Here is a 17,702-nt window from a genome sequence, read left to right as displayed (position 1 = left end):
TGTGCGCTTTATAAAACCCATTAAGATAACATAACTGTAAAACGGGCATGTACGCCGTATACCTTGTAAGTTGGGAGGACCCATCATTTCTTTTTACAACAACTGTAATCAGTCCCTAAACATTGCTCTTCTGCTATTTCCGCATGCCTCTACTTGAGCCCTATTGCCATGCCTAGGCTGCGATTCCTACCTTATGCGTGTCCTCTCGCACGTCTTTGTTGAACCGATTCATCATTCTTCTCAGATAGGCTTCAAACTCTGCTTTCTTTTTTTCTCTAGAAGTTACATAAATAATACAGAGGTATTTCAATATTCACTGCTCGGATCACAGTTTCTGGAATTTATTTTCTTACAGGCCCATGCGTCAAAGCTATTTGCGATCATAACAGCGCAAATCGCAAAAATAGTCCATTTGCGATCGCAAAATTAGCTTTTGCGATGCATGAAACAACTTGCCACTCACACCTTAAAAAAAATTGCAATTATTTGTGAGTTTTCAAATTGCAATTGCATTCAAGGAATCGCAATTTGGGATTACTTAAATGCAATGCGAGAACCACTTGAGAATAGCGATTTCGGTAATAGGGGGTGCAAATTACCATGAAGTTGAACTTCATAGTAATTTGCAAAAACTTTGAAAAATGCTCTTTTGTGCATTTTTCAAAGTTTCATGTTGCGCACATACATGCCCTTAGGACGTGTGTGCGCAACATATGGGTACAGATCAATTTCAGGGGTGCAACAGGGTGTCCTTTTGACACCCTTGCACCTGAAATTACATGCGCAATTTACGAGGACCTATTGGTATTTTCAAATTGCGCACGCAATTTCCCAATCAGTCCTATAGGCCCATAGGAATAAATGGGTAGCCATTCCTTATTTGCGAGTCGAAATTTGCGAGTCGCAAATAAGGAATGTGTAGGAATCGCTATTTTTACAGCGATTTCTACATGCATAGGCTTTTGCGAGTCCTTAATCGCGATTCCTTAATTATCACAATTAAGGACTCGCAAAATCCTACCTTGATGCACTTGCCTGAAAGACATTTGCATGTTTTGGAATAGAGCACAAACAGTTTATTAGCACCACCTTGACAGTGGGCTTCTTAATGGTCAATACTGAGAGTTCAGTAGTGTGTAGCGATGCAGAGCCACGGAACTTCATCGCTTAATGGTCAATACTGAGAGTTCAGTAGTGTGTAGCGATGCAGAGCCACGGAACTTCAGTAACTTATCCCAGATAACCAGTATATATGAAAGGGGTCCCAGATTTGAAGATCACAGTGTTTTAAATTAAATTAATCCAAGAAATGAATCAGGGTGCAAGGTGTTTTTATTTTCACCGCACCGTTATAAACATTCAATGATTCAAGAGTTAATGGTAAACATGTACACAATATACACAAATTCAATGCGCCCACAGGGAAAAGGGGAAAGTGCAGGAAAAAGGGGTACACATTTTGATAGTTAAACATCACTAGTCAAAGTTTCTCATGTGCGTAAATCTACAAATCACAATCACAACAGTCATAGATCCCCATACGAGGGGTCAAAATGCAGTGTGTAAACATCAAAAATGAGTTTCAAATAGAAGCTCCTAATCAGCTGTATACATCAGGCTATCCTTAGGAGTTCAAATGGTTAGAGAAAAGTCTACGTTTCGACCCAGAAATTGTAGGATAGTATATCCTTACTACGCGGGTCTTCGTCAGGACGTGAAGGGAGGGTGAGGGGTAAGGTGGGGCTGTTTCCTAAAAAAAGGGAATGAAACACGAATTTTAAAAAAAGGTCTCACACGGAGTCCCAAGCTATTATATAACGGAAGGAACCGTTATGTCCAAGAAAAAGATTTTTAATTTAAATTAATGTGACTAAAAAAGGAAGTAATACTGAGGATAGAGCCATGGGTTACATGAAGTTACCTGGTGAGAAATCAAATGTCGGCCTGAGAGAGCGTGGTCCTTGCCATTGCTGTGGCGTATTTGTAGAGGTTGCTGATATCTAGAGGACCATGATAGAAATAGTATTGGCGCCAATCAGTTATTATGATCGCCATACATTTTTCACTCACCATTATACATAGTAATCACTTTCTAAAAAGCCTACCTCTGCATGGAAGCATGGTTGGACTCGATGATTCAATCTTATTATTTTATTTTCACCAACGTCGTGGCGGTATTTTAGTTCAAATAGTTGAGATTACCACTTCGACATATCTGTAAGTGCAAGCGGTAAAAAGCGAGTCAGGGATTCCATATGCTAGCGGCTGAGTCAAAGAAGGCAATAAACGCCCACAGTTACCGCCTATTTAGACACTCACCCGAAGGGATTATGTTGAGGAGCGTGCGAGCCAGCGTCTTTCACCGTCAGCTGAAAACAGGAAGTGCTGCCTAGGCAACACGAGGGGTTTACCTAACCTCCGTGAAGAAAGACTAGCGTTGCCATAGATACAGGGAACGCACATGGAGAGAAAAGAAGACTCCCGCATTTTGACCCCTCGTATGGGGATCTATGACTGTTGTGATTGTGATTTGTAGATTTACGCACATGAGAAACTTTGACTAGTGATGTTTAACTATCAAAAAATGTGTACCCCTTTTTCCTGCACTTTCCCCTTTTCCCTGTGGGCGCATTGAATTTGTGTATATTGTGTACATATTTACCATTAACTCTTGAATCATTGAATGTTTATAACGGTGCGGTGAAAATAACAACACCTTGCACCCTGATTCATTTCTTGGATTAATTTAATTTAAAACACTGTGATCTTCAAATCTAGTGTGTTTGGTCTGGGACCCCTTTCATATATACTGACTAGTTACCCAGGTCCCACTGACTACATGGGTTCAACCCTATTATCTATAATATTATCCCAGATAACAGCAGGATCGTCAACTCTACCCATCTGTTCAAATTAACTGCACATAAAAGGACAGCTGTGATGCTCTTGACGCATCTTGTGTCTGAGACAGAACATTAAACTGAGAACTTCTGCTCAAATCTGTTCTGCAGGTGTGTACTGAAGGCAAGGACCACGCACCCTGCCTGCATATTGCCTACATTAAAAATGCAGGTTCCTAAATGTTGTCTGCATTTATTTAGGTTCGGTCATAAAGTGGAACCAACATTAATTCAGGTATGGATTTATTCACAAGCGCATAATTTCTAAATGTTGGCAGTACACCGGCATGTAACCCTCCTCTCCAAGCTCTAATTCCTTCTTCCCCCACCCTCTTCAAAATTTTAAGAAAAGAGATCATAGTCCTATCCTTGGACAGGATTCTAAATGTTACCATTGTACAACAACAATTCTAATTTAAACAAATAAAGAGAGCTGCCCAATTCATAACAAATATACTGGAGGCCTATTGACTGATCCTCCAGGTGCCTCTCACTGATCGCCTTTCCGCACCCCCTCCACCATCAGGGGTAAATTTCCCTTCCTCTTCGTGTATACTGGTGTATAGTATGCAGGGAATATTCTTCACACTATCTACTCTCTACTCCACCCCAGTTGTTTCGTGTGTCAATGTTAACCTGTAGTGAATCTTCAAGCTGCATGCATTTGCATTTGGAGGAGCTTTTCTGAAGATGCCAAATCAATACATCAACACAACTGGCCAGCATGACCACAAAAAGAGCCGAGCAGTGACCTTACCGCCGCTCGCGCTTCTTCATCAGCTCTGGGGTTTCGATCTCAATCTCCACTGGTTTGGAGGGAAGGGGCAGTTCTGGAAGAGTCGGCACGCCACAGGCATCCAGATCAGGCTCATTGATTTCTGCAAACAGAAACATATATCCAAAGTAGGCTTTACAAATATATGATCCACAGGCAGTGCTCATGGGTCAGTCTGTTCCTGGATGCAGTGATAGGAAAATGACAACAAACCAACCCAGTGGTACAGTTGTAATGGAGAGATCAAGAAGGGTGGGCTGGAGGTAGACCAGAGAAAGATGAAGACTAGAATCACTCAGCACAGAAGGATATCAAACGATTTCACACTCTCCATATTAAAGCCAATGCGGACACTCAGAATGACTGGCCGAACTGGAAGTTCAGATGTTTCTAGATCAACTGGAGCATCTAGAACCTTGCGAATTCCTAACCTTTCGCTCCTGTGATAAAGCCAAAATTAACCCCAAGGGGATATGCCGTATACTGTAGACCTACATGCCCAGATTGGTGTGAAGCAAACATCCACATGAGGAAGGGGAGGAGGGGTACGTGTGTGGAATGGTACAGATTGGCTAGTCACAATTTTCCAGGCAAGTGAAGGCAGTTTCCCGCAGAGGGATTATGATTGATTAGCAAGCACTGCTGCCACCCAAACCATTCCCCAAATAACAGTTTCTTGCACTTGGTGAATGTGCATTGGTAATTAAGTGTAATGTATGCGAGTAAAATTGTGTATGCACAAAGTCTTGTCAATAAAGCTTACTATTTCATTTTTTTAAATGAAAATAAAAAACTCATTACCAGCTACTTCTTCCCAATCCTCATCGCTGCTTTCGCTGTCACTCTCTTCTTTGACAGAGACATCCTTCTCTTGGCGAGTATCGTTTGTGAGAATTTTTCGTTGCTTACTTTGGAAACAACCAAAAAAAGATGAATTGTTGATTTAAGATTGCAACTTTTGATCTTTATAGTTGGGTACACAAGACTTAAAAAATGCTATGATGACATAAGCATTTTTGACGCACATGCTCTAAAAGTACTTTCCTAATGGATGGGTCTTAATGGAAGTGTCTTCTGGGGACTTAACGCCAGATGTACTAAACATTTTTATGGTTGCACACTGTCCAATTCTCAACTGCAAAAATGATTTTTTTTTAAATGTACTAAACCCATTTTGCAGTCTGCAAGCGAATACAGACTCCTAAATTGGAATTGGCGAATGAATACAGATTTGCGGCTTGGAAGGGGAGCGTTGTAAGCGGCCATTCCAAACTGCAAGTTAGAATGTAACATTTAAATTTTTTTGTGACTTAAATCTTGTTTCAAAAACATGGCAAAAATGACTAATCATCCGAGTTAGGGAAGGTAAGCCTTCGGCAAAAGAAAAGTTTTCCCTTTGTAACCCTTCTCCTTTGTAAATGTCTAAGAAAAAAATAAAAAGAGGTTTCCTGGAGAGTAGACAGTGGTCCTGAGACAAATTCCCAAACAAACGTAAAAAAAACTATATATAATTAATTTTTTTATATAATGCAGTTATCTTTGATAAAAACGGTCTATGTAAAAAAAAAAAATTAAAAAAAAAAAAAAGAAGTTTTACTTATATAAAGGAGATCTGCTTAACAACACCGTGGTGTGATAAATCAATCGTAATGAGTTGCAATTTGTGACCCACCTAATTAATATTCATTAAGTAGGTCAGGTTGGGACCACCTCCATATCAGAATCTTGTGAACCAACCGTTTGGGACACAGGTTGGGTCACACAATTTTTACTGTTGGCAAAAACAGGGTTCACAAACAGCATCCAATTTTTTGCAATCGCTAGTTAGTAAATCTGGCGTATAGTTAATTAACTAAGTTTAGTTTCTTTTTGGAGGTCCTATGCAATGGGCCCCAAGATTCAGGGAAAAAAGACAGTAGTGCATTTTAGGAAAGAAAGTTAAAAAGGAAGAAAAAACAAAAAAGAAAAGAAAAAAAACAGTAAAACAGAAGTAAAGCCATCCTTACACAAGAAAACCAGAGTGCCCAGATAAAAGATATTTTAGAAGAAAAAGCTCCTTATCTTCAGTAACATTATTTGTGATGGACATATAATTTTCCAGCAGAATTCTCATCTTAAAAATATCCTTCCAGTTATCAAACTGGAAACTTTTCTCCAATAATAGCTCTTCCAATACTGCCAGGTGGGCCTATGCAGCTTCCAACAGAAGTTCGATGGGCAAATACGACGACAGAGGAGTATATTTCGCACCAACTGGTGTGGTAATGTCAGTTTCTGAAATTTTTCCCCACACTAATAAGGCATGCAGAGATGACCCGAGACAGCAACTTTTTCAGCATATAACATGACTGCATAACTTTAGATCTTATTAACCATGGCTCATACCCTACACAGAGGACAGAGGGTTCTAAGAAATTTACATGCAGATTATATAGCCACCTCAAATGGTTACTTAAGATAAGTAATGGTCTTCTAATGGATAATGGATACATTATAAGCTTCTCTCCAAGATATTGCAGCACAGTATGTGAAATTTAGCGACAATATTGAACTTCTAGTGGGTTTTTTATGCCACTTTAATTACCGTTCATTAGTTTTGCCTAGTTTTTGGCGATGTTATGTTTATATTAGGAGTCATCTTAGAAGAAGATTTTAAGTGCTCTCCATTCTATCTTCAGGTCTGTAGAAATGCGGTTTCCAAACATTTATATACAAACATGTACCTCTATCCCTTCTGCATCATTTGCTTTAAAGAATAGTTTCTGCCATCACGAGCCAACTGGCTTTATTATGTATTGCCGCACATCTTGAATGAGGTCAAACACAATACAAGCACTTTACAATAGGTGGTCCTACACAATGAAAGCAGTTTGTATTCTGTCTGGAAGTCTGCACTGTTCTTCATTGCAAAGGATAGCTGCCCAGCACCAGCCCAGATGGGGCAAACGTATGGGACAGCAACCATCTACGCACTCAACACCGGCAGAACGCCCGGCTGCCACAGAGCCACCCCAGGACGCACCCACGGGCCCTTCACCTGCCAATCCTGCAAGTTCTCCTGCATCCGGACCTGCACTGCATCCGCCAAGCCGACCACCAGCAGCAACCACCTGAAGTGCATCCTGCTCAACACCCGCTCCGTCCACAGGCACGCTGTGGAACTCTGGAACCTCCTCGACACCACATCACCAGACGTCGCCTTCCAAAAGGAAACCTGGATGAACGCCTCCTCAGCACCCGACATCGCCATCGCCATCCAGGACGGATACAAGATCACCCGGAGGGACCGCGTCAACCAGATAGGAGGAGGCATCGCCATCGTTCACAAGAACACTATCCGCATCACGACCAGCTCCGACGACACCCTCACAGCCGCCGAACACCTGCACTTCCAGATCCACACCGACCCCAAGACCACCCTCAGAGGCACCCTCATCTACAGACCCCCGGGACTACGCACACAATTCAGCGAAGACATCGCCGATTTCATCAGCCCGCACGCCCTCCCCTCCGCTGTCTACATCCTCCTTGGGGACCTCAACTTCCACCTGGAGAACAACAACGACCGCAACACCACCACCCTGCTGGACAACCTCGCCAACCTCGGACTCAAGCAACTGGTGACCACCCCCACCCACTACGCCGGCCACACGCTCGACCCCATCTTCTCCTCCAGCAAGGACATCACCTTCAGCCACGCCACCGGACTCCACTGGACGGACCACAGCTGCGTCCACTTCAGTTTCAGAAGGACCACGATCCACCACCGCCCACAACAGGTCCCCCGCAGATGTTGGAACAAGATCACAGCCGACCAGCTCGCCACATCCCTGAGCCAGAACCCTCCCGCCAGCTCAACGAACACCAACCGAGCCGCCAACAACCTCACGAAGTGGATCAGCAACAGCGCGGACGACCTCGCCCCACTGAAGACCCCCCCCCCCCCCCCCCCCCCAGACCCGGCACCAAAAAAGCATCATGGTTTACCGACGAACTCAAGAGCTCCAAGAAGAACTGCCGAGCCCTCGAGAAAGCCTGGCGCAGAGACCCAACTACAGACAACATGACCACCCTCAAGCTCGCCACGCGCAAACACCACCAGCTGATCCACACTACGAAGAAAACCGCATTCAAGGAAAGTCTTGACAACAACGCCCACAACAGCAAGGAACTCTTCACCATCGTCTAAGAGCTCTCGAACCCTAGCGCTGGAGACAACGACATCACCCCATCGCAGAACTCTGCAACTCGCTCGCCTCGTTCTTCCACAACAAGATCGCAGACATACACAACAGTTTCAGCACACAGCCGACGCACCCTACGACCGCACCAACGCCCCCCACCACCACCATCCGCGCCTGGATCCCAGTCAACACCGAAGAAACCATCCGCACGATGAACTCCACCCACTCCGGATCTCCAACCGACCCCTGCCCTCACCACGTCTTCAACAAGACCGACTGTCATCGCACCACACCTGCGGGACATCATCAACGCCTCCTTCGACACCGCCACCTTCCCAGAGAGCTGTAAGCACGCCGAACTCAGCGCCCTACTGAAGAAACCATCAGCGGACCCCACCGAACACAAAAACTACCGACCCATCTCGCTTCTTCCTTTTCCTGCCAAAGTCATTGAGAAGACCGTCAACAGACAGCTTGCCGCCTTCCTCGAGACGAATTGATCCCTCGACCACTCACAGTATGGCTTATGGGCCAACCACAGCACTGAGACTGCCCTTATCGCAACCCCCGACGACATCAGAGCCCTGCTCGACAACGGAGAAACAGCGGCCCTCATCCTCCTGGACCTCTCCGCGGCGTTCGACACGGTCTGCCACCGCACCCTAGTACAACGCCTCAGCAACATCGGGATCCAAGAGAAGGCACTGGAGTGGATCATCTCCTTCCTCGCCGGAAGAACCCAGAGAGTCCGCCTCCCCCCGTTCAGATCCGAGGCCACCGAAGTCATCTGCGGCGTACCCCAAGGTTCTTCACTCAGCCCCACATCTACATGAGCCCCCTTGCGGCCATTGCACGCCAACACAACCTCAACATCATCTTCTATGCCGACGACGCCCAGCTAATCCTCTCCCTCACCAACGACCCCGCCACCGCCAGGACCAACCTACACAAAGGGATGAAAGACGTAGCCGAGTGGATGATGAACAGCCGCCTGAAACTGAACTCAGATAAGACGAAGGTCCTCATCCTGGGATCTTCGCCCTCCGCCTGGGACGACTCCTTGTGGTCCCCATCCCTGGGCAGCGCACCCAAACCGACAGACCACGCACGCAACCTGTGTTTCATCCTGGACTCCTCCCTCTCCATGACCAGACAAGTCAACGCCGTCTCCTCGTCATGCTTCAACATCCTCCGCATGCTATGTAAGATATTCCGGCGGATCCCCACCGAAACCAGGAAGACGGTCATCCAAGCCCTCGTCACCAGCCGTCTGGACTACGGCAACTCCCTCTACGCCGGAACCACAGCCAAACTTCAGAAGAGACTCCAACGCATCCAGAACGCCTCGGCACGCCTCATCCTGGACATCCCCCGACACAGCCACATCTCCGAACACCTGAGAAACCTGCATTGGCTTCCCGTCAGCAAGAGAATCACGTTCCAACCCGCCAGCTACGATCGACCAGCCACGCCCTCTCCGCCGTGCACCGTATCCGAAGAGTCACAATGGGAGGAAGATCCTTCTCCTACCTGGCTGCCAAGACGTGGAACTCCCTCCCCATCCACCTCCGCCTGACCCAAGACCACCTCTCTTTCAGGAAGCAACTCAAGACCTGGCTGTTCGAGCGGTAGCGAACCCCCCTCCCCCAGCGCCTTGAGACCCTACGGGTGAGTAGCGCGCTATACAAATGCTTGATTGAGTGATTGAGCACATATTGTGTATGTGTGTGTGTGTTTGTATATATACGATTGAAAAATGGATTTGTATGAACACGGAGAGAAGGCCTAACTGAATAACAAAAAGTTATCAAAACCTTAGGATGCAATCTTGTTCTAGAAATCCTTCGGAAAGCCACGAGGAGGCTTTAAAAGGATGATTAGAATTCATGAGAGCACACATTTCCATACACCCAAAGGAACCAGACTTATGATAACCTTCTTGCCTGAATGTAAAGACCACCAACTCATACTGCTGGGATATCTGTGTTTGGGGAGTACTAGAAGATAAAACTAGGAGTCTTGATGATCCACGTTAAGACGATGGAGATCATGGACAGGTCTCAGACCTCCATCCTTTTTGGGGGACCAAGAAGTAAAGGAAGTTGAACCTTGCACCCGTTCCTTCCAGATGCATTATCTTATGCCCCTTAATTCAAGAGGACAAAGTAGTATTGTGCCTCCACAAATTAAGATGTGTGTCGGAGAGCATGTCAAGGTAGAAGGAGGGCAGTATGGAGGAAGGCAACAGCAGAACACAGCCCTGGTAGATTAGCTGGATAAACCAGAGATCCGTCATGATAGTCTTCCAATCGGTGGAAAAGTGGGAGACCCTCACTCCCTTGGGAAGTTGGTGGTGACTACATCACCCTGAAATAGACTCAAGGTTTTTTTTTATACTGTTGATTGAACTATCTTGATGGGGAAGCTAGGACCAGTGAGCAAGCCCAAGCTTCCCTTTTTCATAAGCATTCCAGGAAGGAGTTGGTCTTCACTCTGAACAGCCATTTGCCATCCAAGAGTATGTCCATGAGTATTCTCTGGAATATTCCAGAGAAGCCAGTGGAATGCTTGCAAATGTGGCTGCGCACAGTGACAGCTGGGCCCACAGACTGATCCATGGTGTCCACAGAATTCGGAACACACAAAAGGATTTGTTTAGGAGGTGTCCAAACAGTTGTTTACCAAATCGGTCATAAGGTCCTATAGGCTAATTGCTGTGAGTTTTTGTCAGTTCGCACGGGCTGAGGCCATATCAGTCCAAGACCCAGATGATATTGGCTTAGTGGGTGCGAAAACTACCAGAAGCACCCACAGTCAAGATTTTTCAACTCTGTTAGGAGGTGACAAGGTAGACACATTACAGATTATTTTTTAGGAAGAAGCCTGGACTACCACGCTTTCCAGTGAATGGAAAGAGGACAAAAAGGGAGGGTCATATGTCGCAGGCCTATGGAGTCTTTCTATTGGTCTAAAGAATGCTGGGCATGAAAAGAGACTCATTAAATTTGAGCAAGGACTCCAGCACAGAGGAGAAGGGTTGCTAGATGTAAGTTAAACATCTTAGACTTCGCCTCTGCAGATGGCAAGATAATACGAAGGCGTAATCAGCATTTCATACTACAAAGGTACATTTAAAGGCTTCCTCTGAAGCTCGGTGGGAGGGGAAATGGGTAGCTCTTTTTATTGATGTTTCCAGATCACTGGCATTTTGTAACTCCGCCTAGAAGCCAGCATCAAAGTTATAATGTTGAATGCAGTTATCAGCCTCCGAAACAGCATATATTGTCTGGCCACTATGCTTTACCAGGCATACCAATGGTAACAGAGTTGGAACCAAACAAATCTTCCATCTGGTTGCATCTATGAGCCCTGGGAAGGAATTGCACCAAAAGCATGTCTTTACTTTCAATTTCTCCACATGGATATTCTTGAATGAATTTTAAACCTTCGAGAGAGGTATGGTAGTTGGCACTGAAGGAGGCTCTGACCAAACAGGGGATAGCTCTTTAGCAGGTTTTGACTTTTTAGGCACCGGGACTAGAGTCCATGAGGCCGCTGGGTCTGGGACACCAAGCCCTGTGCAAGATCATTCCTAGCCTGGGACTTAAGAGAAGGTGACAGAGGTCAATTGGGCTTTTGCCAGTGTGGCTTGGCCAAAAATAGTTGACCTCCTGCTCCCTGACGGCATTCTTGTGCACTGAAGCACAGGAGTCGCAGCCTACTGCGTTGTGTTCTGGGCCTTAACACCACAAGCAGAGGTCATGTTGGTCCTATGAGAACATCTTCTTTTGAGGTTTGACACAGGGTTCAAACCCACATTTCTGGAAGAAACTTCTGAACTAGTTGCGTCTGTAACTGCAGGTTGTCACCGGAGAGTCTTTGCTGGGGAAAAGTTATTCAGATTCATCTGGAAGGATATTTTTAAAGTGAAGAATGAATATATCTTGTTCCCCCGCCGGGCACTGTTTTCTGTACATCACTCACGACATGTTCTATGACATAATTTATGACATCACTCATGACATCTCAAATGAAATCATAGATTACATCATCCAAGCTTGCACATATTGTTCCATACATTAGTATGGCAGAGGCCTGAAAGTAAGTACAAAATGTCTCAGAAGAGTAGGAGGCATCATTAATTCCATCATATATACAAATCCCTTAGCAGAAGAAGCATGGGTTATGTGTAGCATTGAGCCTATACCACACACTTCACGGGTAGCCTAGTTCACATTAACAATCAACCACAGCTATATGGGAAACCCTCAATATATTCAGTGTTCACTCTGTATACAACTGTTCACAGACAGCCAAGTTCCTAAAAATACTGAATGTCTGTTCCAAAACAAATGCCCTGCTAAGGACAGCTTTTACATGCATTGAACCCTTGACAGTCACCAAACCTACATTGAGAAATGAAGTTGATAGGAGTAGAAAAGTGGGTACCATAAATAGTATTCACTCTATGGAGAGAGTTAACTCTTTACCCTTCAGAGTATTAAAAAGTATCTAGAGCAGTGTACACTATGCAACGCTTGGCAAAAAAAGACACTATTCGCTTAAAATAGGCAAAATCTGAAGGGGCTAAACATTTTACTACTTGCAGCCTTCAAACGGAGGTTAAACCTATACAGGTAAACCAACTTCTCAAGAAAAACAAGTGCATGTACTTAGATTAATATCTGGTGCACACAGTCTTCTAGGTTACATAGAAGTGGTCATGCTGAGAGGAGTCCATCTAATAACCCTAGGCTTACAATGCTTAGTATGGGGTATGTAGTCTCTTTGCCCGGTTTCAAATCTTTTTTACAGAGCCTACAAAACGTGTGTGGAACATGCTGAACAAAAGTTGTTAACCATCACTTGCACACAGGGTTACTCTTCAATGCAAACTTGTATACTGTGTTTACTTGTACACAGCCATAGTGTATTAGGAGCAAATTAGTTTTGTAAACACGTACACCCATTAGCTGGACACAGGTTGTACACTAGCTAAAGAAATACTATGGTAGTTAAGCTCCACCACGTAAAAATCAAACAAACACTCATTTAAAGAGGTCATCAGTGTGTCATCTGAGAGGCCATCAGTGAGGTCATAGAACATATCATGATTGATATAATATGTGGGGTCATAAGCAGTGCATGGCAGGTACAAAAATTATACTAAGCTCTGCTAACTATAACTGGTGGATTTGTGTGTTACGCTACTTTAACCTTCATTTTTTTCAGTGAAAATCTAGTTTTTTATTTTATTTTACATAAAGTAATATTTTATTACAAAACATAAAGCCAACCCCTGATACGCACAGGCTGTTGGTTTTTTAAACGGGCCTCCCTTTCCAAGCCTTCCTAGGCCCAGATGATCCCAGGGACTTTTTGTTTAAATTAAATAGGCGGGCCGCTTGGTTCTCCTCTCCAAGACTTGTTAGGCCTTGGAGTTCCCATTCCCCAGAGTCCACTCCATAAAATAAAGGGGAGGCGCGCTACTCAGCCCTCCATCCCCGAGCCAGTACTGGCCTTGGGGGATTTCATTCCCCTGTGTCTGCATTATTAAACGGTGGTAGCCCTGGTACCCACCATACGTTTGTTGGGGAGCCCAGGAATACCAGGGCCTCCTCGACCAGTGAGCAAAGTGTTTTGTTACGCTGAAACCCGTTGGGTATCTTACTTCATGGTTCAAGCTGTTTGGAGACTATATGTGAAATTTAATTAAATCTACATTTATCCGCAACCCATTGTGAGTGCCCTTCATCCTTTTATATTCAGCTGAGCCAAAAGTTGTGGTTTCGATGTGGTGCAGGGAAGCCTCCCATGGACATTCACCTATGCTGTAAGCTGGACAATAGCTCGCTTAATCTTCCCAACAGCTCCCAGCGCCGAGATACCCCTTCGGGGGCGATTTGTGCGCTATACTGGATTTTTTTTACATTTGACTCAAGACACAGACAGAGACACAGAGACACACAGACACACCTTATGCTATATTGATACTGGCAGTGCTATACATGGAAGATACACTATTCTACATACAAAAAAAAAAGGATTCCCTTCTAAACCTTACCAGGGTATGTCATTATCTTTATCTTCCATCTTTTGCTTTCCTTTAGGTTTGGCCTTTCTCTTCACGGTCTCTCCCAGTACTGGTGCTGCATTTCCAGGCTCGCTTTCTACTTTGATGTTTTTTCTGCAGGGAGCTTTTCTGTTGCTTTTCTTAATTGGTGGCTTTTTATCTTCGAAGACATCTGGAATGCCATTTGATATGGCATAAATAAAAATGAAAAAATATGAAATAAAAAAAAAGTCTTTTAACTGTCCTCTTTCTTTAGGTGCTCAGTAAACTGTTCCAATTAACAAAGCAAAATTAGACTTTAAAAAAAAAAAAAAAAAAGCAGACTAATGTTTAATTCAAAGGCATTGGACTGGATCAACTCCTTCCGGACCGGTCGAACACAGCGAGTCGGACTACGCCGTTACTCTCAGAACCTACAGAGATCAGCTGCCGAGTGCCCTGGGGTTCCTCCCGGAGCCCCGCCCTCTTCAACATCTACATAGCTCCCCCTGCATCCATTGTCAGAAGCCACGGACTCAACATCGTATCCTGTGCTGACGACACCCAGCTGATCATCTCCCTCACCAACGAACCCACAGCCGCCAGAATCAACTTTCACAACTGAATTAATGCAGTTGCTACCTGGATACAAGACAGCTGCCTCAAGAGCAACTCGGACAAAACAGAAGTACTCCTTCTAGGACACACCCCCTTAACCTGGGACGACTCCAAGTAGCCCACCACACTAGGAACCCCTCACACCCCTATGGACCACGCACGCAATCTCGGCATCATACTGGACTACTCACTCTAAATGAATCGCCAAATCAACGCAGTACCTCATCCTGTTTCCACATGCTCCACCTGCTCCGAAAGACATTCCTATGGCTCTCCACAGAATCCAGAAAGACGGTCACCCGTGCACTCATCACCAGTAGACTTCACTACAGCAACGCACTGGACTCCGATGTCACCCAAAAACAGCTCAGGAACTACAGGACGTTCAGAACGCCGCAGCCAAACTGGTCTTCGACATCCCCCGCCGTAGCCACATGACAACACCTTGAACAACTCCACTGGCTCCCTATCAACAAGAGAATCACCTTCAAGCTCCTCGCACATGCCTACAAGGCCCACCACGATGCCGGACCAGAATATCTGAACCACCGCCTCCCTTTCACAACACCCACCAGATAACTGAGCTCCGCCCAACACGCTTTGGCCTCTGACCCATGGATCCACAAGAACAGACCCTGAGGAAGATCCTTTGCCTACCTTGTCGACAAGACCTGGAACACCCTACCGCTCCACCTCAGGTAATCCGCATCATCGACCCAGTCCAGGAAGGACCTCAAGACCTGGCTCTTTGGCTGAACCTCCATACCCAGACGGACTTGCATTCCCACCCCACCCTCCCCCAGTGCCTGGAGACCTCACAGGCAAGTATCCTTGCTGGTTGTATGACATTACAACGCATGCTTTTACTACGCATGCCTTTACATCGCAAGTTTCACAACGCATGCTGTTACAACGCATAGTGTTGAGGGGTGCCGGATAGTGAATAGTTTAATTTACTATTCCAACTCCAGTCCCCGTGGATAGTAGGGAAGGTGTTGGATAGTAAATTAAATCTTTTCCCTATCCTAGAGCGCCCCCCAGCGCAATGCGTTGTAATGACATGCGTTGTAAAACTTGCGATGTAAAGGCATGCGTCGTAAAAGTTGAGTTGAAAAGGATGTTCCCCATCCATGCTTTACAACCCCCCCAATTGATTTATTGATTGATAGGTGCCTCTTTATAGGCTTTTTCACAACCTTTTAATTCGCATCTGCAGCTCCTGTAAGCCATAATTGACCTAACGAAAATAGAAGAAAAAGAAACTGTCTTAACATAACATAACGTGTATTTGTAAAGCACACTAATCACCCATGGGTCTCAAGGCGCTGAATAACAGATGTTTATTGTTACCCAACTCAATGGTACTACTCCTTTTATCGACCTCAAATGGATGAAAGGCCCTCACGGATTTGAACCTGTGACCATGAGGTCAAACACAGGCCCATGGAGTGGATGCATTAGTCCACTAAGCCACCAGACACGGCCTTCTAAAACTGACAGTTGACTTATACACTCTTTTCCAGCATCAACTACATTTCAAAGAGAAAATGTGCACGGACCAATTTATCGCCAATGCCTACAAAAACTACTGAGTAAATGCCAAATGTGGAAACTGCTCTTTCCAACGTGCTACAAGGCATGAATAAACACACCATAGAATAAACCACATCCACACAGATTTACTGAACAATGCAGAATTAGTGGAAAGGACATGCCAACATCAACCACAATGTTGTGGCCACCGTCTTTTGTTGTAAAAGGTAGTAGGTGCGGGGCAGGTGGACGTTTAGTAAATAAAAAAAATTCCTACACTTGCCAAAAGAAAAATGTCACACGTCTCTTGTTTCCTTAACAGAACATTCCAATTCACAGCTTTTGCCACCTTTAATTGCACCATCCTATTTGACAGTTTTGTTGTAAACTAGATCAAGTGGAACATTACCAAATTGGCGTGCCTTTATTTGAAATGTGTGGCCTGACACTGAGCCAGTGAACTTAGACACAATAGCGAAGGTCACTGTGATTGGACACAACGTGTCTCTGTTTTGTACAAAGGTAAAGAAAAAGGAAAACTCCTGTTATTGAACAGCGGTGCCAGCTGCTTTGCATAACCCAGACAAGTGCGACGAACTGCACCAGCTCCGAGACAGGGCTGCAGGTGCGGGGTGACAGTTAACCCCTCTGTGAAGTCTTATCTCGCTTGCAGCAGGTGGCACAAAAGACTTCCTGAATTCTTGCACAGACCTTTATGCATTCTTGGCCTGCATCCACAGGGACCAAATTACCCATCACTATCCACGGCATGGTCTTGATTTAGAAGAAATCTCTAATGGCTATTTGTACTGCGATTGTGAACCATTTGCAAGAGTAGAAGCAGCTCATATTTATTTATGTATCAATATCATACACTGGAGACACTGCACTAGGTACACAACAACAACAAATACACATGGGCCTTTTGAATGGGAGCAGACCAAAGAAAAATGGGCCTGGAAATTATGCCAAGCCCCGGCATATGTTTTTATTGGGCATGGACGGAAAGAGAGCTGTATTGCAAAATTGTTACTGTTTAGAAAAGAAGCCATGCATAGCTTGTAGATGGCTCCTGCGTTTTAAATTACAACTCAAGGCAGTCCTAGTTTTTTTATCCAGACCTAGTCTAATTCTGAGGCACGTAGTTTAACCATTGTAAGTAGGAAAACTAGAGTTCTAGAATTCACATTGTGATTGGCTAAAACGCCAATACTGCCAAAATGTTTCCCATAAATCTTAGTAAGCAGGGGCAACTTGGAGTCTAACCTCCTAGTCACAACTGCAACTAGTCTCACACATCCAGAAGGTGAAGATCAACGATCTTGTTAAAATGCTGCGAGTGGAGCAGCGGCATGTGTTGATGACATCAGACGATATTTGTACGAAGGAAGGAAAGAAAGCAAACAGCTAGCGACATACTGATCTGTCATCTTCAAAAGTCATCTCTAGAAAATCTATATTCGGAGATGATCCCAGTAGTCATGCATAGAAGAGTAACAAAATTACTATTTCTTATGGTACCTAGTCGGTTTCCCCAGAAAAGATGGCACAGTTGATACCCCTGTTCTAAGAGGGTGTGTGTGTGTGTGTGTGTGTGTGTGTGTGTGCACACGGCACACATTGTGTCGATCTGTGCAAAG

General features: G+C 44.9%; 1 protein-coding gene across 1 annotated transcript in view; it reads right to left on the bottom strand.

Annotated features, from left to right (window-relative positions):
• The window catches only part of XPC (XPC complex subunit, DNA damage recognition and repair factor), an 86,606-nt gene that overhangs the window by 55,311 nt on the left and 13,593 nt on the right, over positions 1–17,702 (bottom strand). Inside the window, exons 2-5 of the mRNA XM_086939261.1 lie at positions 13,924–14,104; positions 4,477–4,583; positions 3,658–3,778; positions 191–275 (exon numbers count right to left, since the gene is read on the bottom strand). Coding sequence (XP_086795387.1) covers positions 191–275; positions 3,658–3,778; positions 4,477–4,583; positions 13,924–14,104 — 494 coding nt within the window. The remainder of the gene's footprint in view (positions 1–190; positions 276–3,657; positions 3,779–4,476; positions 4,584–13,923; positions 14,105–17,702) is intronic.

The sequence above is a fragment of the Lissotriton vulgaris genome, chromosome 9 (assembly GCF_964263255.1).
Source record: "Lissotriton vulgaris chromosome 9, aLisVul1.2, whole genome shotgun sequence".
In the NCBI taxonomy this organism is placed as follows: domain Eukaryota; kingdom Metazoa; phylum Chordata; class Amphibia; order Caudata; family Salamandridae; genus Lissotriton; species Lissotriton vulgaris.
The sequence above is the reverse complement of the archived record's forward strand: the minus strand, read 5'-3'. Positions and strand labels throughout refer to the sequence as shown.